At 39.8% G+C, this 22609-nt stretch overlaps 1 protein-coding gene across 2 annotated transcripts in view; it reads left to right on the top strand.

The window, feature by feature from the left end:
- The window catches only part of NRIP1 (nuclear receptor interacting protein 1), a 59304-nt gene extending 37307 nt beyond the window's left edge, over positions 1 to 21997 (top strand). Inside the window, exons 1-2 of one of the 2 annotated variants that reach the window (XM_072138573.1) lie at positions 6934 to 7144; positions 12853 to 21997. In XM_072138573.1, the coding sequence (XP_071994674.1) occupies positions 13146 to 16556 (3411 nt within the window). In that variant the 5' untranslated portion in view covers positions 6934 to 7144; positions 12853 to 13145 and the 3' untranslated portion in view covers positions 16557 to 21997. Of the gene's footprint in view, positions 1 to 6933; positions 7145 to 12852 lie in introns of those variants that run through there. The other variant, XM_072138572.1, reaches the window with a different exon arrangement.
- Positions 21998 to 22609: the final 612 nt, after the last annotated feature.

The raw sequence follows: 22609 nt of genomic DNA, 5'->3' as shown, positions 1-22609 counted from the left end.
TGGACAAATTAAAATTCTGTCATCTTGAGCATAAAGGGAATATGCGCTGAAAATTGAAGTTGGAATGCAGTCTGGGGGCGGTGTCTTGATTTGGAGCCCCGGCGCATGCATTTCCCTTGGTAACAACGCTCATACATTTGACACTGAACGCATGTGCACTAAACTTACGCGTACTGCCTTTATATGCATGCCACACGGGTGCCAGGGGTCCGACGTAGACTTAAGTCACCGGACCTGCTTCAATGTCTGAATCTCCACCAAAAACAAAAGTTAGGATCAAAAGCTTAGGGTTCTTTAAACCATGATGCTTTGAAGGCATACTTGTGGTTTTGTGACCCCCAAACTTACAGATTTGTTTCTATTTAGGGGTAATCAGCTAATAACTTTTACCATTCAACTCCCCGGAGAAGCATTTGGACCATGAAATATGGCCACCATGTGGTTCTACTTGCATAGACAGAACGCATAAGTGTGAATTAATCCTAAAACAGATCTATTCAGCCTGTATCGTTAGACGTATCATTTGAAGATGCTAGGCCCCAATGCAGAACCTTCACCAAGCGCCCCATCCATAATATATCACTAATGTAACGATTTTTCCATATGGTGGGGCGGACAACATATGGACCTACTAAGGCCTCAGGTGCAACCACAACCTTTGCATCCCCTCAAGTTATATCAGTTGCCATCCAGTGAAAAGTTGATATATGGAAGAATTGTGGATCTGGCGACATGGGGTATCCCTGTTGAGGATCGTTGGGTTGACCACTTTTGAAGGTTATACCTTGTATGTTTAACCAATGTTACAGATGACCACTATATAGATGGTACACTATGAAAAACTCCAAGGCAATAAACCGAGATTAGTAAAAAAAACATTGCTGTCGTTTTCAAAAACATATGCCGGTTGAGTAGTAGAGTGCAACACATGAAATTTATTTGATTTAGAATATCATATGCACCTTACAGACAGACACGGCCATGTTTTTCTAATCCTGCACAATCCTGTCATAGCAGACATTGTGACACATATGTGCCGGGCCCGGTAACAAACAATGGTTTTGTAATGTAATCGCCCACGAGAATTCGCCAGGAGCATCCTAAGCCTTGCTACGTGTGACTTGTCGGTATTTTTGTACAATGACTATCACGACAATGAAAGTTATGACGCTCGGAAAGGGTTAAGAGGAGACCACATGCCTGTCAAAGACCTTGTTTTTCATTTTGCCTTTCATACTGGCACAGATCCGGCTAAGAGCAGCCCAGATTAGTTCAGAAAACCTTTGAAGAGATTTAAGATGTCCTTCAGCCAGTTTGAAGGTTTTTGTCTTGTAAATCCAGTACAAGGACGCCTGCAGGCATCTCGACCCTTGCTGTGTTGCTGATGCATCTCAAGGTCAATCTAACCCGCCCTGTGACATTCAGCACACACAAAATTATGCAGTGAAACTGCTACAGCATCCAGCCAACCAAAACTTCTCCGCTCATCAGTAAACGAGGTGCTTGTTTTATTTCTTTTCCCGTTTTTTTTTTTTTTTTCTTCCGCTGTTAGACATAATCCAGGATTTCTGCTGTGTGCGATGACAAGGTCATTTCTTACTTAATTAGAACACATGTAAAGAACAAAGCTAAACTGCTTCAAAACAGCTTTGTAGTTGATGGAGAGGATTTCAATTATTTAAAGGGATATTGGAACCACTGTAGGACTGAGCCATGTTTCTGAAGACGCTTTCTTCTAAACTTTGATCTTCCATTTTTTGTCTTTGGCTCGTTGATAATTTTGCCGATTTTTAACAACAAAGAACTTTTTGAGTCTTAGTTGATTTAGTCTCTGGAACCAAATCATCCATTAAGGGTTCATTTACACAAACGTGTTCTGGGAACCATGTGGTGGCCATAGTTTGGTGACCAAACACTATCACGGCAACACAAGACCATCATAGTCCTTGGATTGCCATGGGGCCAACGTTGTGTTCTGTATGGAGAAGTTACTCCATGGGTCTCCTTTCACCATATTAACAACGATCCTTGGACTTCTGTCCCCGGAGAAATGTTTGATCCAAGAAATGTGGCCACCAGGTGGTCCTTGTTGCAGAGGCCGAACACATTCATTAGAATGATCCCTAAGGCAGATGAGGAATTATTGAGTCTGGCAAATTTAATATATTTGGTGTCAAATGAGAACACACAGTATACAGATTATAGAGAATGCTCCCTATATACTTCTCTCTGAGGTATCCTGAATGGACAGAGGTGCTATCACTTTGATCTTGGCACCCATGGACCTCTCGGCAGACAGTCCATGACTGTTAATTGTAAAGGGGTACATACAATGGCAGAACTGGGCAGATTCATGGTCATACATGTAGCACAACCATGCACCATTTTTTAACCGTTTGCAGTTTTTAATGGGTCAAAAGTGATCACCAAGGTTTAGACTATGGAAATTTCCTTGAGGTCATAACAAAATGTGGCCATGTCACACCCTGCATGTTAAATGTTATGCCTATGACTACTGCAGTGTTATATTGGATTTCATAGACATAGTTGGCATTCTTTGTAAAACATTTAGGCCACTTACATGACAACTTATGTAACTGAGGAGAGTCGAGAATAGAATCTGACCGGTCCAGATTGTCTTTCCCAGTCAATTCACTGGAGCTTCAGTTTTCCCAGAGGTACAAGATGCAACATTGTGAAATCACAATACTGTATCCCGTTGGGGTTGTGACCAACTGAACCAACTTGTTTGTTCTGATGGATGTCACTATCTGCTGCCTATGAAGAAGCTACTAGGCAACCTTCTATGGTAGCCATTGACGTTATACCATCATGTATAGTGTACCTTACATTAGTTGTGCTCTCTGGTTATCTGTATGTGTTCTGCTGCCCATCACATCAATCATAACTTGATCCTCGTTCAGTAATGAAAGGATTTACCCCCTAAAATGTGTGCATTGTGCTTGGCAGGAAATCGAGGGGGCCCTTTTTCCAAATCAGATTGCATTATTTATATCCTATCTGGTCTGGTTCAGAATGCGTTTAGACCTGTAAGAAGGAGGCCAGCCATTTAACAACCTAGAGTTGAGAGTGGTTACAAGGAGAAGTACCCATTGCATCCATGGAGAATAACTTTGTTTTAATGGACACATTGTAGTTTTGCATCCCTACCATAAGGTGGCGCTGAAGAGAAATTTAGCTGATCGCTAAAGTCCAAGTAGCGGAACATGGCATAGATATACAGATGGATATATATTATATTACAATACCTTTTAGTTTCAAAGAATATATGATACATTACACCTATTTATTGTTATCCCCCCTCCCAACCCAAATTGTCAATTTCAGTATATTTCACTCAGTTCACGTCTTTATTTCCTATCTTCTTAACTGGTCATACGAGGTGTGATTTTTCACAGTTTTTGGGATCCGTGTTTTTTTTTTTGTTTTTTTTGGACAGTAACGGTTATGACAATGGACAAACTGCTGCATGTCTCGATATGACATCTGTCTCAAGGGGACCATCTGTCAGACATTGTGATGAATCATTTTACCAGACGTCTGCTATTTTGATTAGTAGAACCGGTTATTTGCATTCTGGTGCATTAATTGTTAATATTTGTCCTTAATTCCTCCCAAAATTAGCCAGAGATGCATTTTATTGATGGGTATTGTACAAATTTTACGTTTAATACTTATGTGCACAGAGACCACTGTGGGACAGGAGTTTTATGATTATAGGGTCAAGTGTGTTTCTAAACATGAAGGGCCAAATAAAGTAACCCAATCATTGCTTTTGCTCAAAAACTGGACCAAAAACTCCATGTTTAATTCCTAATCTAATTAGATTATTTCCCATAAAATATGTTGCTTGGGTCACATTTGGATACACAGTTAGATGTGGAGGTAGATATGTACACTGATGGGTAATGATGAATTTCCGTCATCAGTCTAGTCCAAGGTCTCCCCTCACAGTTACATCTGTCCACAATTGTTTTTCTTCTCCGGGAATGTAACTTGGCTGCCTGGAAGAGGAAATGATATCCTGAGTGTCTCAACACAGCCAAAGTTTTCCAGGATCTCCTTGGTGTAAGCGGAAAGTTTGTGCTTTGCTTCCTTATTTCACTTGCCCGTGCCAAACCATGTCAGATGTGTCACTCAATGTAGGGACGGCTAATTGGTTGAAAATCCATTGACCTGATAAAAGAGAGTGTCGCTACTGCTATTATTTGACTTAAGTTTTTCTAAATGACCAGAACAAATTGAATGAGTTTTATAGTTTAGGATTGGAAGCAAATGTGTTATAGGTTATAGATTTTAGAACCAGAAGAGTCACAGATGGGCCAGTGGTCACACTGGGTCTACCAGTGCAGTGACTCCACTTTTTGGGTAAGTAGAAGAATGTCTTTGGCTTTAGCAAAAACTTTTCAACTCTACCAGAACACCTAGGAGTCTTCAGAAAGGAAAGCAGGCTCTCAGAATCTGGAATTGTGAAAAGACCTCCTGGGCCCAGAAATGCTCCTACATCCACCAGTTTGCCATCATTTCATAATGGACAGGCAGTGACAAAGAAGGGTCACCAAATGAACATAAAGGGTCCGTTTCATGCCCCAATGATTTGGCATGCCCATAACATTTTCACAGTGACCATCCTAAAAGTCAATTTACAAAAGTTGGCAAATATGCTCAACTTTCACATTTTCAATTGCAGGATAGTGTAAATTCCACACCCATTCCACAGTACAGAAGGCACTTGCTGGCAGAGGCAAATCCTAAATGTTCCTGTCGCTAATGTAAAATCTATAAGACAATCCCTCACCCACCATGTGCAGTGCAGAATCCTGGTGCTACCTTTGGTCCCCCAAAGACACCAGGACCTTAGTGTTTGTAACACCTCCTTGCCCCTATATCTATTTTCCCTCATTCAACCAGGGTTGAACATGTCAACAAGGTTTGGGTAAAATTCCAAATTTCTACAGTTTATCAAGTTTTATCAAATACATTTTTTACAGACTTTAAGGACTTGAAATTTGTACTTTGGGGTATTGAAGGGGATTTATCAAAACTAAAGCAAGAGAATAGTAAAGCAAGTAGATATCTACTTGTCTTCTCCAAAGGGTCTCGGAGAAAAAGAGATGGAATCTCAATGTTGGCTCTGGGGAAACTACTCTACTTTGATTAATCCTTCTTTAAGAAATTTTAGGAAATCAAATCAGTGCTAGGGTCAGCCTCAACAAAACCTCACAAATACTAAGAAATTAGCATTTATTTTAAATGATCCTTTTCAGTACTAGACTTGACCTTTTAGGAGCTGCGTTCCTTCTAATGGCCCCATCATTACACATTGATCTACTTTCTTAACCTTGTTCCTCTATGGAATGCGGTTGAGGTCGCTCTCCTAAACAATGGATTATCTCGACACTTCTGTAGCCAGTTTCTCACGTCGCCCTGTGATAGCAAAGTCGTCATTTGCATGAACAGGTATTTAAATAGTACATTACCTAATAGATGCTTCTTTTAACCCTGTAATTGCCCCTTTTGTGCTTTCACAAGGACCCAAGTTCATGATTGTTATTGAGGAGCATTTAGTGACCCTCTAGACATGGCCTTGGTCATGTTACATTTTACTGCTCTAGGTCAATGCCATGTTGTGACAAATTCTCCCCCTGTTGTTACTGTGTGGTTTCCGGCACCCAAAGGGTGGAAAGATTGTTGTAATTGGCACCCGCAGCTGCTCTTTCTTTTGACAGGGGATAATTTTGCATCCAATGCTTTGTGTGACAGCTGCCTAATTGGGCATTCTCTCCTTGTAGCAAGCATGCCTCCTTCAAGCCTCCCCGCTGACAAATGGTGGCGGATTATAGATGGGGACATGCTGACCCATTCGACCTTGCTGAGACAGCAGGGAGGTGCCTACTGCCTCGTGCAAGAGGCTTTGGGTCATTGAGAGGACAAGGTCACTAGCCAGGTGGGGAAGCGGAGTCAGTATCACATGAGCGCAATCCAATGTCACTGTGTCAAGGGCGATGGCTGCGTTATTGATTATTGTCCCTTTCATGATGTCTCATTGCGGCTGCTTATATATTGGATGTCAGTGATTAAAGTACGGTGCAGTGAGCAAGCCATGGAGAATGGAAATTATAATATTGAAAGCCCCGAACATTGATCTACATCCTTGTCATCGGAATTAGTTGAAATGTGTGATATACAAAACGGCTAATCTGAATTGTTACGTCCGACCCTCTCCGGCTTGCAAAAAGTTATTTGTGGTGCAATCTTTTTTTTTTTTTTTTAAGGGTGACCTTTAGTGTCGTGGTCCAGTGACTGTTGAATATCAGAAATATTTAGGATAGAACGTTGCGTTTGATGCAAGATGTTAACTCTTTTCTGTTTTCTTTGGCTTTCTCCTTCTTTTGAAAGGTTAATAAGATGTTTCATGGCTGAGCGCTCCTCTCTCACTGGTTTTATAGAAGTAGGTGTTCAGTGAAGGGGAATCGCTTGGCAGATTTTGTGTCTGCCCTCAGACGTCTCTGGACAAAGAGGTTACCTGCTGTTCGGTGCTATAGCGGCATAACAAACCGTGCAGGTGTAGTGACACGGATCGAATGAGAATTCATTATTATTATTTTTTTTTAGTTTTCTTTTTAGTAAAGCAACCTTTGTAAATATGCCCAATGACACGATGCAAGTTTGCCCCCCAACCCCATCTTCATCTAGAATGAGTTTTGTTATCCTTACCCTACGATATAATTGCAATCCCTGGAGGTAAAAGTCAGTCAATGGTACTGAGTGATGAATTAGTGCACTCAAGTCGACTTGCATGTGTGTGTGTGTATACGTGTTTAATGCTGACCTTGTTCTGCATACGCTTAGCTGCTCTGAGTGATTCGAGCGTAGTAAAGGTTTTAATCCCATGCCCTGACACGCATGCTGTTGATTAGTACCAGTAGGTGTCTTAGAGGATATTCTCTCCTTCTTTCGTACTGGTCAGGACCTGGGCACTGGGGAGTCAGGTCGAAGGAGAAAGAAGGATGTATTTTCATTAGTATTCTAAGGAAGCCGTTCTGTCTGCAGAACAAATTGATTGCCACACGGTACCTGCGCCGGGCACCAGCGCTCGTGGAGACAGAGAGAAAACATAGAGGTAGGCTTGTAATCTGTTGTTACCGTATCACAAATTGAGGCATTCCGAGATTATTTTCTGTCGTATATATTGGGAAGATTGAATTATAATTAAGGGGGAGTCAAGTGCAATCTTGTTACGGTATTGGGTCTCTCTCGCCTCCGTTGGGTTACGCAAACTTGCTTTATTTACTGACGTAGGATCTGTCGGAGACAAGTCTTTGTATCTTCTTTTGCTGGATAACTGCACTTGGTAGAATGTTTAGGTCTATGTTAAAAACTTCAAACTGAGTTCTTCATCGGCACGTCTCGGGAGAGTGGCGAGAGAGGGGCTCTCTGCCTTCAGGATGTGAATTGTTTACATGAATAGGAGAGGCAGCTCAAGTATTTTCTACACTTTCGCAGGAGAGAACGTGCCATTCACATTAGTGGGCAGGTGGCACACATACAGGAGTTTTAAGTCTGCATGGGAGCTTATCGTATAATAATAGGAGGGGGTGGAGAAGATATCTTTGACGGTAAAGACCTTAGAATACCTTCTTCAATGTGGAAGTATTTCTAAGATTAGTCATGTTAGATACAACATAAGATATATAAGAGTGTACACGTTACCTGCATGTGTGTATGTATATAGTTTATTTCATCTTCTATATGCATATTTCCTGCATTCTTGCACTATAGATTAGACTTCTAGTAGCCCGCCATGGCTATTCTTTGGAAAGAAACTTCCACAGGATTCCCGTTGCTTCTAATGTACAGTTATAGTCTATTATTATGTCACTTTTTAATTTTTTAGAAACTGTAGGAGGTTTTTGCAGACAATAGGAACCAACTTGAGTGTCATATTAGTTTGGGGAGAGCAATGGAGCTGGATTTGTAGCAGGTATCTTTTTGTAGCCCTAGAACATTCCTTTATGAGACGTCCTACTGATATTCTATATAAACACACGGCATCTAATCTCAGAAAATACAGCTGCAGGGTAAAGCGCAATACCCCTGACTACTTCATATTCCCAGTAGGCAATGTAGCTCAGTAGGAGTTGCTGATTATTAGTAGTAGATGGTCATTGCTATTACTCCTGTGCTTGCCCAATACAACTTTTGGAGTTCAACCACATCTGTTTCTAAACCACTCCAATATGAGTTTGTGGCATACCCTCTTCTGTTACATGGCGTTGTACATGCTAATCATTCCTCCTAAGAACATATGACCGTCTCAGAAAGCGGCTAAATCCAATGTAAAATGTCTGAGAGCATTGGTGGGACTATTTTTCTTTGGTAGTCCCATGGATGTTCTAGGCAGACATGGGCTGAACCTGCAAGAATTGTGAAGTGTGAGTGAGACTGGCTCTCAAAATCTAAAGGATTGGGCATGTTAACAGTACTGCCCCCTGGTGAGAATTTTTTTTTTTTTTTTTTATTTCATTGGCCTCATTAGAGGCTGGTGTAGATGCACAGCTATGGGATTTATACTACAGCCTATTGTGGCCCTCGGGGGCTGGGTTTAGGAAACAAAGATATTTTCCAGCTTCATCCAGTACATGGGGTACGGGGGTTAGCAAGGTTACTGGTCCCACTTAGGCTTATGAGTGGCGTTCTCAAACCAAGGGACATCACTTCCATTAAAGGAAGATTTTGTCCTTAAGGCTTATTGCCAACGAGCGGGTTTGATATGTCCAACTTGCATCAAACTCGCATTGTGTGCTTGCTGGAACGTCTGATGCCAACACTCAGCAACCGGTACCGAACTGCCATGCTGACTTCAGTTCTGGTTGCTGAGTGTTCGGGCCATTCTTGCAAGCACACAATGCAAATTGAACTCTTTAAACCTGCTCATGGCCTATGTTTATGGAGGCCACTTATTGACTGAAGTGGCCCCATGGCCCTCCAGTACTTCTAGTGAGACTCGGTGACAAAATATAGATGTATCAGAGGGTCGTAGGAGCCATAACAAGGTAAATGTCTTTTTTTTTTTTCCCACCTCTACCCCCAAGTGTAGCAAATGTGGCATACCCTACCCAGCAGCCCATCCTGACGATACCAGGTTTCACAGATACTGCATAATGTTCCATATACTGTAAATTTCATTAAAAAAACCTCTTAATCACTCTAAGGCTACATTTACACGATATGTGCCCACTCCCCACCAACCCCCCGCCCCTCTCCATCGCCATATATGGCACACAACATATTCCGCATGTACCGTACTGCTCCCGTATTGCGCCGTGCGCCCATTGCCGTCTATAGGGGGCGTATATATATCGGCTGTATATTCGTTCCCCATACAGGCGTGTGAATTTATCCTAAGCATAATTTTTTTTAAAAATCCACTTACATGTGAATTCAATTTGCATCATGTCGTAGAGAAGCATTTTCCCACTAAAACACTTTATGATATCATCCAGGAGAATGTTCCTTCTAGGATCTCAGATGAGGAAAATGTACAAAGCACAAAGGCAAAATAAGTTGTTGATTTGGTGACATGGCCGGTACAGTGAGCGTATTGTTTTTAGAGTTCATTTATCGGGTCATTTAACTGCTGTAAGTAGGTACGGCATTGTACTGAATGTCTTTATGCCAAATTAGCCGAGTGGCTAGAGTTTAGCGTGAGGTCATGGACTTTAAATAAATGTATGCTTTGTTCAATGGTAAGACTGCATGTCAGGTTTATGCAAATTGCATTTCTAGCAAACACCAGGAGATTTGCTTAGTGCTTCTTAATAGGTCACTGTATCTACTGCTCCTGGTCTAGAATTGCAATCTGCAGCTTTTTTATTGAACAGCGGAGGAAATAAAGTGTATCAACGTTTTATCGAAGGGAGAATTCACATTGCTGCCTTTGTCCAAAGCTTCCTGACTGTGGAGATCAGATGTGCAATTTAAAAAGGGTACGGTGCCCTCGTAGAGTTGCCAAGTCATTTAGGGTCCCAACTAGAACTTAATGCCGTGCCACTGTCCATGGCATGACGCCTATTACAAACCCATTTAGCTTTCCCCCCAGTACCGAAGTGGGGTCGGGTTTGTGTACCGACTAAAAAAGTCATGTGTGCAGGGCTTAAATATCCAAATAAATGACTTTAGATGGGGAATTCTACAATTTTGTGTGTGCAACTCGCAGAAAGTTAATTTTGCAAGTTATGTAGTTTCTATAGTTTTAGTGATCTTTCTATGACTGACGATGTACCGGTACATAAGTAGAACATGATAGCGAACAACCAGTGTCTATTCCACCAGCAATCTATAGGTGCATTGACATTGAGCCAAAAAATCCTGTAACTAAAATCTACAGCTTATAAGTCATCACTTTTTTCAAACTACGGGAAGTTAACTGAGTGCGTCTGCAAGTAAGACATAAGTTAGTGGGTTAAAAAACAGAGCCGCTTGGTAGCCATGGGTGGAAATATAGTTGTGGGAAGAGGCATACATGATAACAGTCCTCACTGTCCTAAGATTCTCCAAAAAATTTCTGTAACAGTCCATGCAATTTAACCAAAAACCAGAAAAAAATCCAGCTCACAAACCGATCCAGAATTTTCATTTTTATTTATGTCATTTAAAAATCCATGGTAAACAAGACAAAGGAAACGCACAACCACAGTTACCGATCTACGCGTAACTTTTTTTGGTTTGTGCAAAAAGTGGAGCTGGGCTTATATGCCTCTAATTTTTACCACCTGCACTATTGACACAATAGAGCTTACTGCATACTGTAGATGTATTGAACTCAATGATAAAACTGTATACAATTAGCTCCCTCTAGTGGTGGCTTTAAACAATCAGCTTGTTAGAATATAATATATAGGATTAGATTCTTAGTGTTCCTATTGCCATGTAGCATTCTAAACCTAAAAAGATTTCCAGTGATCATTTACTTACAGCAACATTTCTCTGCTTTGAAGAAATCTTGTATGAAAGTTGGGTAGTTCTTCGATGCCTATTATCATTTCTGACCAAATTGAATTATTTATCCAAGAAATACTATCAGAGATGTCTAACAACAGAAACCCCATTCATCTGCTACAGTTCTGTAACCTCCAGTACATTTAGAATTCAGAATTAGATTTTTTTGCATTTTGCCTTTTTATGTTTTTCGCCTTTCGTTTTTTAATTTTACTAAGGCGATGACTGGCATGATTCCTGATGTGCCGTAATTAATGGCGGAACGCTTTGTTGCAGAGTTTTATTTCCTTGGTTCGTTGCTGTGTTTCTGATGGGTTTTTTTTCATAATGTCATTCAAGGCTAAATATTCGGTTGTTCCTAAAGGTGATAAACACTTGTGATACAATGTACAGTATGTGTAAATTGAGTGTGTGTATGTTAAGTGTATTCTAAACCCCAGGAGCCTGGATCAAATGCCAGCTGTTACATCAGTCCTGCTTGTAATCTTGCATGCTAGTCTATGACCTTGACATTGCCGTCGTGGGCTTACCTTGTCTTACATCTATTTTTAAAGGTGATTTGAGTTGAATATGAAGCTTTTAATCTCCTAATGCGTTTGCAGATAATTTCTGCATACAAAATTAAGCATACGAATAAAACAATTTAAAAAAGATTTATTTAAATCCCTATTAAGCCCATTGGGTTTTGCCAATTTTTATTATTATTTCCTATTCTATGAGTGTTGGAAATTACTAAGCAATGTGCCCGGCAACTTCCGACACCCCCAGATAGTAAATAAAGACTGTATATTCCAGCTACTAGCTCACAAATGATAGGGCAGAGCCATCAAGCAATCTGTCAGGATCTGCTCTTCTTCTAGCTTCTTATGCCCTGAGAAACTTATGGGCCTGAGAAACTTAAATGGAATCTACCACCACGAATCTACCTATAAAGGTAGATGGGTGGTAGGTGGATCAATAGGACGTGAGGATAGCCCTTTTAAGGGCTAATCCTCATGTCCCCGCAATGTTTTGAAAAGTTTTATTGTCCCTATATTCAAATTTCCTTATGCGGCTACTGGGGCATGGAGTAGCCGCATCTGAGGTTACACGGGGTGGCTACTCCACGCCCCGGTAGCCTATTTTCTCCTCCTACCGAAAATCTTCGGCGTGCAGCTACGAGGAGCTGTGCGCCCTCGTCCTACGAATCTGCTGTCTGCGCATGCGTAGAACAGCAGGCCCGTGCCTGTGCAGCTCCGGCTTCGGAGCAGTGACCGTGCCTGCTGTTCTGCGGAGGAGAAAAGAGCCTACCGGGGTGTGGAGTAGCCGCCCTGTGTAACCTCAGATGCGGCTACTCCACGCCCCAGTAGCCGCATAAGGAAATTTGAATATAGGGACAATAAAACTTTTCAAAACATTGCGGGACGTGAGGATTAGCCCTTAAATGGGCTATTCTCACGTCCTATTGATCCACCTACCACCCGATCTACCTTTTATAGGTAGTTTCGTGGTGGTAGGTTCCCTTTAAAGTGCAGATGCTGCCAGAGGCTGCACACACCAGTATAACATGTGCTTGGTTTACAATCCTTCATCCTGCTGGTAGATGTCCTTTAAATTCTGATCTGGTCTGTGTTAGTTGGATTACCACTTCCTGATCACTAAGGCCACCATGTCATAGGATTAAGTGTTCTTCACCCACTTGTTTTTCTTGCATTTCAAAGTAAATTTTACGACTATTTTGGTTGTTTTTTTTTATCCAAATAGCTTGGATCGTTTTTAGATTGTATTATACCTATATGCATCGTAACTTATGTTTTACTCACTTTTGTTATCTTTTCTTTTGCTTTTAAGGTGATTGCCAATTCAAGAACTGAAGCATGGTTTCTATGGATAAACCGAGAAGACTGTCTTATGTGAGAAGAGTTCTGACAGATTGATACACACCATTTCAACATGTTGCCTCAACACTAATTTGATGGAACGCTCATATTCTTGGCAATGATTCTTCAGAGGACATCTGCTTGGAAATTACTGTGGAAATGATTTAAAAGAACAGAGACATCTAGGTTCAGAAATTAAGTCCAAGTCTACGTTGTTCTCTAAAGTAGGTAAAGACATAGCTTCAAAGCATACGTTAGTTGAACATGACTCATGGAGAAGAGCTTAGCTCTGAAATGCAACAGGATCCTATTGTTTTAACGTATCTAGAAGGATTACTAATGCATCAAGCAGCAGGCGGTTCTGTAACAGCGGTTGACAAACTCTCGGGCCGTGTAAAAGCTGATGACAACTTTAACGTTTCTGGGAATGTTTTTACGAACTGTAAGAATAATGGCCCAGTGCACAATAGCAGTCAGTCATCGGGCATGTTGCATCACAAGAAGGCCAGGCTCTTACAGTCTTCAGAGGACTGGCATGCTGCAAAGAGGAGGCGTTTATCTGATTCCATCAATGGAAATGGCAAAAATGAATCTCTCTTAGCTGGAATGGTTGAAAATGTTCCAAAAGGGAAACAAGATAGCACGTTGCTGGCTTCTTTGCTGCAGTCATTTAGCTCTAGGCTGCAGAGTGTTGCACTGTCTCAACAGATAAAGCAAAGTCTTAAAGACCAAGGATTCTCCCTCAGTCAGCAGGGAAACCTAGATGAAAAGGATAACCAATGTTATGGTTTGGCTTCAAATCACCTGAAGACCCTCTTAAACAAAAGCAGATCAAAGGACAATACAGTGGACAATAACTTGACTGGTCTTCCTAAAAGTTCCATTCAAGAAAAGTTTGCTGAACCTTCTCTTTCCGCACAAAGCAGCACTAAAGTGGTAGGTGAGCCAATTTCATGTGCTGCCAGACTCCAAGCTGTTGCTAATATGGTGGAGAAAAGGTCAAGTCCCACCGCCTCGCCTAAACCGAGTGTGGCCTGTAGTCAGCTTGCTCTTCTGCTTTCCAGTGAGGCACACCTGCAGCAGTACTCTAGGGAACATGCCCTTAAAGCACAGAGTGCAAGTCAACTAGCGAGTGAGAGGCTGGCAGCGATGGCAAGATTGAAGGAAAGTTCAGAGAAAGATCTTGGCCGGCTTCAGTTGTCATCCAGTGTTCCAGCTGGTCTCAGTACTCAGACAAGGACAGTAACTAACGGATTAAGTACTGCCGGCAATATCTCTCCTTTTTCAAGTACACTTGGTGTTCCAAGTTCTCCTCTAAAAACAGTTGGGTATAAAAATCATTTGGAAAGAAGCCATGGGAAGCCATCACCCAACAATAGCTTGCTTCTGCACCTTCTAAAAACCCAAAACGGTGCAAGTGTTGTAAAGAGCCTTCCGCAGAATGAAAAATATTCTGTGTTTGACGAAAGCGCAACACCTACGACTACGGATGACTGTTCTGACAATAATCCTAGCTTTACAGAGGAGGAGAGCAGCGATGATGAAAGCACACATTCTAACTGTGCACCTATAGATTTGTCCTTCAAGAACCGAGAAGACAAACCCAAGATGTTGCATTCTGCAGCCTCTTTTGAAAATTTAACTGAAACCCTACTCCACAACTGGGATCCAAAAGTCAATGGAATAGATATCGGCAAAGAAAGTAAAGACTCGTCAATGGAAAGTACACTAAAACCATATCAAAAAGTAACACTGTTACAACTACTGCTGGGGCATAAAACAGAAGATGTTCCATCAACAATAGAAGATCTTCAGACACAACAGAAAGCTACAGACTTATCAAAGTTTGGCTTTTCAGCCCCTGGTCCACTGTCAGAAAGCCCGAGTATATGCAGTTCTTCTCCATTAAATGCACTCTCTTTACACTCATCTTCTTCTAAAGCAGATTCTCCAATGAACTTAACTCACCAGCCATTTCCAGTCAAGCCTTCTTTTACACCATACATAAACAACATTCAGCCGGAGAAAGCCCTTAATCCAGCATCAAGCCATTTGATAGAACTGACCAGAAGTAAAGCACTTGCCCCCCAAGCAACACCTGCCCCAATACCTAATGAAAATGCACAAAATGCAGCTTTCAGTGCTAGCAAGTTGTTACAAAATTTAGCTCAATGTGGAAAGCCAACATCTCCTCCCGAAGAACAGAGGCAATCAAAACCTATACTTCCAGCAAATTCCAAATCTTTAGGGTTGATTGAAAGACTGAACAGCCCTCTTGTTACAAATCAGTCACGGACATTTGAAGAAAGCAGAGGATTTAGTAGTCCTCCTACTCCAATGGATTCTTTTCCTGGCTCTGAAATTGAAAATCTTCTAGAACGCCGCACTGTACTTCAACTCCTGCTCGCTGCACCTAATAACAAATGTAAAAATGAAAAAGTGCATAAACCAACAATAAAAGATGAGGTTAACATAGACAGGACTGAAAGGTCTCCAAATGAACCAATTATGGCTTTCAGAATTAAAACCGAGCCTGAGGATGATCTCAATGCTGCTGAGAACGATACCAGTGTCCCGAGCCCCTTATCGGCCTTTCAAAAAGCTGCAAAACCATCTCCAGAGCATGTCCGATCTCCACACTCTTCTCCACAGGACTTTTCTCTTTCAAAAAATGGCCTTCTAAGTCGTTTGCTGCGTCAAAACCATGATGGATACGACACGAATGACCTAGATGTTAATAATAGACATTCTGAATCCAAGCACGTGGATTCAAAAATATCTTGTATTGTGCCTAAAAAAAGAAAAATGCACCACAATGACCCTGTAGAAAGCCAAGTAAAAATCCCAAAAATGAATTCCCCAGAGGCTGGAAATTTGCAGTTCTGCACTTCACCGTCTTTAGTTGAGGCACCTTTTCTCCATGAAGACAAAATTAATGGCACAAAGACTGATCATGACAACAAGAACCTTACAGGTCACAATTCCTTGAACGGGAATAAAAACTTGAGTTGGTCAAGAGAAAGTAAAGGTTTTAATGTGTTGAAACAGCTTTTGCTTTCAGAAAATTGTGTCAGGGACTCTCAGCATAGGAACAATACGCCAGTTGATGAACTTCTAAGAGGAAACAGAAGTAACTTGCCAGGAAACGCTGAGTTTATGCTTCCTTCTCTGAATATGTTTATGGGAAAGCATTCTCATCCGAATAGCTTAGGTCAAATGCCATTTCAATATCCATCTCCTTTAAAAAACTCTCCTCATTCTTCCCCAGATATTTTACGAAACAACCCCCCACGGACTGAGTCTGGACATATAAATATGTGCCCTCCCCCAAGTGATAAAGGTCCCATTAAATGGGTCATCACAGACATGGAAAAAAATGACTTTGGAAAAGAGTCTCCTAGACTGACTAAAACCAACCCTATATTGTATTATATGCTACAAAAGGGGGCGCAGACAGCTGCTAGTCAGGACTTACGAGACCGAAACTGTTGGACGGAGTCCCTGTTGGGACAAGCAGCGGAAATGACCTTCAGAAGAGAATCGCCCCACAGTAGAGGAACAAACGGAATTGGTTTTTCCAAACCGCCCAACGTTGTAAATAACACTTTGCATAATTCCAATAGCAGCAATTATGGGCTTCTTGATATGCTAACGATAAAGAAGGAGCCTGAATAAAATACTGGGAAAAAAAAATTGCAACAAATTGTAAAATTTGAATTGAAAAATGTTCTTTTTTTTCCCATTGTATCATGCATGAAGTAATAAATGGCATGATCTTATGGACACGTTAGCATTTTCTGGACTTAGGTTGATCTTGCTTGTGGTTCTAGTCAATGTACAAGTATTGTTATTAAAGAAATTCTTCTTTTTTTTACCTTTTAATATCTTTTATGTTTGCTCCTAATTTAGCAGCTGGATGTACCGGCTTATAATATTTGTCACGATTGGGCAGTTTCCAGAAAATCGGGTAAAAATTGGCGTCATTGTCGGGGGGGGGGGGGGTAACTTGAAAAAAGGAGTTTATAGTATTGAACACTTTTCATTACGGGTAAACCTTTTACATTGCACCTCAAATCATACATCATGATTGCCTTTACCCCAACCCCACCCAAAAATAAAAATTGCACATTTTTATTTTTAAAAAAAATTACAATTTCTCTACAAATGTTTATTCTGCAATGATAAATATTTTTGCTTGGATGTTTTTTTTTTTTTTCTCAACAATAGTTACATTTAGGATTTTTTCCAGTATTTTTAAGCACATAAGTGATCAGATGGCAACGAGGAGAGTGTTTTTCAATATGTGATCCGTATTCTGATTCTGATGGGTTTCTGTTGTATACCTTTCTGATCCTGCCAGTCTGTCTTTAATGAAAAATCAATGCAGTAAGCACAGTGAACCCGGGCTGGTTACCACAAGGTCACAGCGGTGTAACCTGGTGGTAAATGGAATACTTAGTATTTTTCCCAAGGTAACAACATTGCCGTTTGCATTGACATATGACTTTCAATTTCTGCAAGGAGAACATTGTGACAGTACCTCATCTGTGTGAATATCCATCTTGACGTTTTGTCTTGACCATATAATGGTATTACTTTGTTAGATGGATTGATCATTACATTCAGGCTTTTCCGTTTTATGCGTTTATTTTCTTTGTATATCTAAGTGATATACATTTACATTCGACAACAATATTAATAGACAACCATTAAGATAGACCTTAGCATCATATTGGTCTGAGTTAATCTGGATCTAGCCACCTACATGGGTCACAATTACCATAGTTTATCAAGGTAAGTACAATCCCATAATAGGATTATCCATGTTGGATTTACCCAGTTATACTTTCCCCCCTCTAGCTGTACAAGCCCCAGGTCATGTGACCCACCAGCAGCTACTTATGAGGCTTCCATTGAGATCCTATGTCCTGCGGCATGTCCAACGGGTCAGAGGACAAAGCACTAACCTGCACTTACTAAATGGACTTCCTCAACTCCACCGTCATGTGGCATACAGTTGTCTTTGGCACAGCTAACCATTCATATGACCCAATGCTTGTACGGATAGAAGGGGAACAGTGGAAACTCTGCACCATGTTCTGATACCCCTTTAAATAAGCTTGACAGGTCTTGAGGCACATTGGCTTGATCGAGTGGTCCTGCCTTGTACTGGTGCTCAGCCCCATTGACTTAAATAAGACTGAGCTTTAGTTCCTGGCATAGCCGTCGTAAAGGAACCATTGCGACTGGATAAACAATGAGGTAGCCATGGCACCCCTTTATTCTACTCAACTAATCTCCAAGTTATGTCCTACCTTAAAATAAAGCTCAATTTTCATTTCATTTCCCAATCACAATATGCACAGAAATTTTTACTTTGGGCTTCAGTCCAGTGATCATTGTGAAGCACAGTAGTATGACAACAAATGAGAATAATCTAGTTTTTTTTTAAACATTGTACTCAAGAGAGTTCAGTCAGTAGGACTTAATGAACCTTAATTTGAGGTAACCATACAAACCATCATCTTGTCTTTTGGGCAAAGATTTAATACGTTATATAATCTGCATCTATTAATGTGTATATTAGTGGATTTCTCCAAACAATAGTTTCAAAAACAATTGTATAGAAACATAATTGCCAATTGGTGGTACTTTAATGATGCCGGCACATGCCTGCGGCAAATTTCCCTAGGATCGTGTCTCCCTGTCACATCATTCTGGATCAACAATCCTACGGAAATTGGTGCCAGCACCTATCGCGGTGTTACCTGTAGGGGTACGTCCGACCCTGAACTTCTGGCTGAACCCCCAATGTTTGGCACAGAACCCGACGTTGAAGGTTTAGATCTGCTCATCCCTAATCACTAGTTCTCATAACTATATATGGTACGTATGGCAGAGCTGTACATATAGATACCACGTAGAACCTTGCAGATTTCCGTGGCCCGGCAATACAGAGTGGTAGACATTCTTCCTCCATATTGTATCGTAACCCAAAATTCTTTCACATCGATTCTAGTGGAAAACATCCTGAACAAGTAACTAGTCACTTAAGGAATCACAATAAACTAGATACAGTTGTAGTCTTGGGTCTCCATAAAATTCTGTAATGTACTACACAAACATAGAACCAAAAACTTTTGCGTAAAATACATTTCAGTTTACATATTTTTTACTTTTTATTTCATGTTTTCTACTTTGACTTACGAGAAATTATTGACTGCAAATTAAAGAGCTTTGAAAATTATCAGATGCAAAATCAAGTATTTGATCACTAATCCTCCTGAGCATTTTTATTGTCATTAGAAAAAAAAATTACAATCGATTAATTTAACCGATAAGTTTCAATGTATTGTCTTATCAAATATTCATTTTTCTTCCTCGTATTAAACTAGATTCCTTTGGTACATCAGATAGTTATATTTCTTTTTCAAAGATACTAGAGGTACCTAATTTCTCTTTATAATTAAATAAAATATTCAGTTAAAACATTTTTTAATTAACTGTATTTTTTTTTTTTTAATTTAAAAATCAATAACTTCAATTTGCGGAAAGGGAATAGAGGAAGCCATTGGGTACTTTTCTAATTGGAATAAGGCAAAACATATCAAAAAGCCCTTCAAAAAAAATTTTTCAAAAAAAACTTCTGTATGGTCTATATATGACGGAGAGGGTGCATATTGGGTATGTTCTTTACTGCTTCTGTATTTTTACATTAGCTTCGCTGAACCTGACTTTAAGAAGGTTATGTTATGTTGAATGCTGACCTAGCTGATATTAAAATTCCCAGAAGCTAAAGTTCCATGATATGATTTCTCCGAATTATTTTTTGGACGATCAAGTTTAAACATCCAAAATTTAGCAGTCGTCTCTAGTCTAGCCCCCTACACCTTAGAAATGTGTGATCAGCCTGCGAATAACCTAAATTTATTAAAACAAAACATACAAAAAAAACGTTTGTTTTTACAGAGACATTTACTTTTTTTCAGAGGCAGCTAACAAAGTTTACATGTTAAATACTGAAAATAACATTTTGCTATGTAAGTATCTCTGTGATATGCCCTCACTTGTTGTGTGCCTAAAATATGTATATAGAGATATGCTGTGTATGTAAATAGAAGCGATAAGTTGGGGGGGGGGGATTAAAATCTGAATTCAGAAATACTATTTTTCTGTTCTAAAGTGTCCCTTTTTTAATTCTACATGAACTATAATGTGGGCAAATTTTTATTTTTAATATATGAAACAAATGACTTTTTGATTTGAGCATAAAATTCTGTGGTGGGGGGGCAAATAATAGTTTTTAAAGATATTTAAGTTTCAACTGGAAAATAGTTAGTGGTCCACCCAAGTTTTAAAGAGGTTGTCTACAACAGGGGCCATGTCAAGTTTTAAGTATAACTTGCTGATTGGTGGAGGTCCCATTGGTGGAACCCTTATGGATCCCAAGATCAGTGGTCCATGTTACAAAAATCAATGGAGCGGCAGGTCGGACTTGCACATTTTCGGTCACTGTCCATGGCACTGACAGAAGAAGCTGAGAAATGCATTCAGTTCTCTAGATCAGTGCCATAGTCATCTTTTCATTTGAAGGCACCCATTCTCGAGATTTCGAGGGTTCTAACACTAGGACCCCCAAAATTCAACAAGTTATCCCATATCCTGGATGTGCCCAGATAACTCCTTCCTTCGCAAAGTCCATAATACAGATTGATTGGTGTTCCTTGTGCCATTGTTGGGGGTCACAATAGGCACTAAAATAGGGCCATTCCATGGAACTCGGACCATGTTTTTGCCAGATTTGCCAGTCCGAGTGCCAATCAGGATCAGTTGAGCTCAGCTGTTCCTAGGGTTGGCAAATTCTGCCAATGCCTCTGTAGCCCCTCGCCCTGTTATCTCTATGTGTTGCATTTTTAGTCACTGCATAATCACTCAAAGTAAAGAATCTGAAATTTTTGTCATTTGGAAACGGTAACAACGTTGGTGATCATTCAGATGACGGTTGGCTTCTTTCCTATGCTTGAATCCCTTCCAGTCCTCCATGTTCCCTATTCTAATAAGTGTGCCACCAGAGATCATGCACTGACTTAAAATGCTTGGTCAATAAAAAAAAAAGAACAAAAAGCTAAATAATTCTTTGAAAAACCTGCAAAAAAATCAAAAATATCAAATGCAAAATGCATTTGTATGAACCAAAATTAGAAAGGACGAGATTTTTTTGGGGTTGTTAAATATTTAAATTTGTGTAGAAAATTTAAAAAAAAAATTGGGGAAAAAAACACTTTAAAATAATGTATATTGTATTTTTATGAGAAATTAATTAAAATGTTTTTCTTCCTTTTGTAAATATGACTGTAAATAATGTATCAGTAATGCATTGGTATGTTAGCATTTTTTTAAGTAAAAAAAAAAAGAAAAAAAGAAAATGGCTGTAAATATTGGGGTTTTTTTTTCCATGAGTCAACTTTTTTGTATTGTATTATTTGAAACCTGTTTTCGGGTTGTATACAATCTGTGAATATATGTGTATATAGAAGCAGATGGGTTCTCGGCCTTCTTGTTTTGCATGTGTGCATATCATTGTACCTTGGGGAAAGTGTACAGAAAACTTTAAAAACTTTATTTAATTAAATTCTGCATGAACGATGCATGGGAAGACGTCCTGTGCGTTACGACTTCACGGTCAGGTCAGAGACTAATCAAAAATAACAGTATTGTGGGTTTTCTCATAGCCCCCGCCCCTGGAATAGTCTAATCAGTGGGGGGGGGTCTCTTATAATAATATATGATATGATGTTGGATTTCGGTGGGAAACTCACAATTGTAATGTGACTGAGTTTATATATTTTCATTTTGTAAAAAAAGAAAAGAAAAAAAGCAAGTAAATGAAGTAATTTAGCATTGCAATATGGAATCTTGTTTCTTTTGCCATTCAGTTATTGGTTCTGAGGTTTACAGAAAAATGTTTAATTGTGTTATTTTAACGGAAAATTCCATGTTTTCCTGTGGTGTCACGAGCCTTGTATATAATGCAGTGTGATTCTTTTATTATTATTTTTTTTTAAATCTTAGTGTTCATTTCCTGTTCAGGATTTGAATAAATATTAAAAATGAAACTTTGTTTTTGTATTTTTTTTTTTAATTTTACTTAAACAACGTAAACGTCCATGATTTCATGATCAAGGCCATAACTCAATAAAGTTGAGTGAAAATCAAATCATCTGTGCAAATCTACAGATTCAGACACCTAATCGAATCCGAACATTTTCTGATCCCCTACAGGCAACTCTTGTACATATTATAATAATGGAAGTCTAACAGATCCGTTAAAACGTCCATTGATTTTAATGGACTTTAGATGGTTTCCGTTATTGTCCGTTTGTACCACGTCAGTTTGGTCCTGTCTAGAGATGAGCGAGTATACTCGTCCGAGCTTGATGCTTGTTCGAGTATTAGCGTACTGAAAACGGCTCATTGCTCGGACGAGTATTTTGCCTGCTCGAGAACGAGCTTTCACTTTAGGATCATTTATTGTCAATACACCATCACAGTAATACACACATTTTGCGATTGATGGCAGTCAATGCAAATATACTTCTGATAAGTTAGCAGATGTATGGAAACATCTGCAAAATGTGCAGATGTATGGAAACATCTGCAATGTGTTCTTCAGTGAAGAACACATTGCAGATGTTCCCATACATCTGCAATGTGTTCTTCACACATAT

Source organism: Engystomops pustulosus, chromosome 2, assembly GCF_040894005.1.
Source record: "Engystomops pustulosus chromosome 2, aEngPut4.maternal, whole genome shotgun sequence".
Taxonomy (NCBI): Eukaryota; Metazoa; Chordata; class Amphibia; order Anura; family Leptodactylidae; genus Engystomops; species Engystomops pustulosus.
The sequence above is the reverse complement of the archived record's forward strand: the minus strand, read 5'-3'. Positions and strand labels throughout refer to the sequence as shown.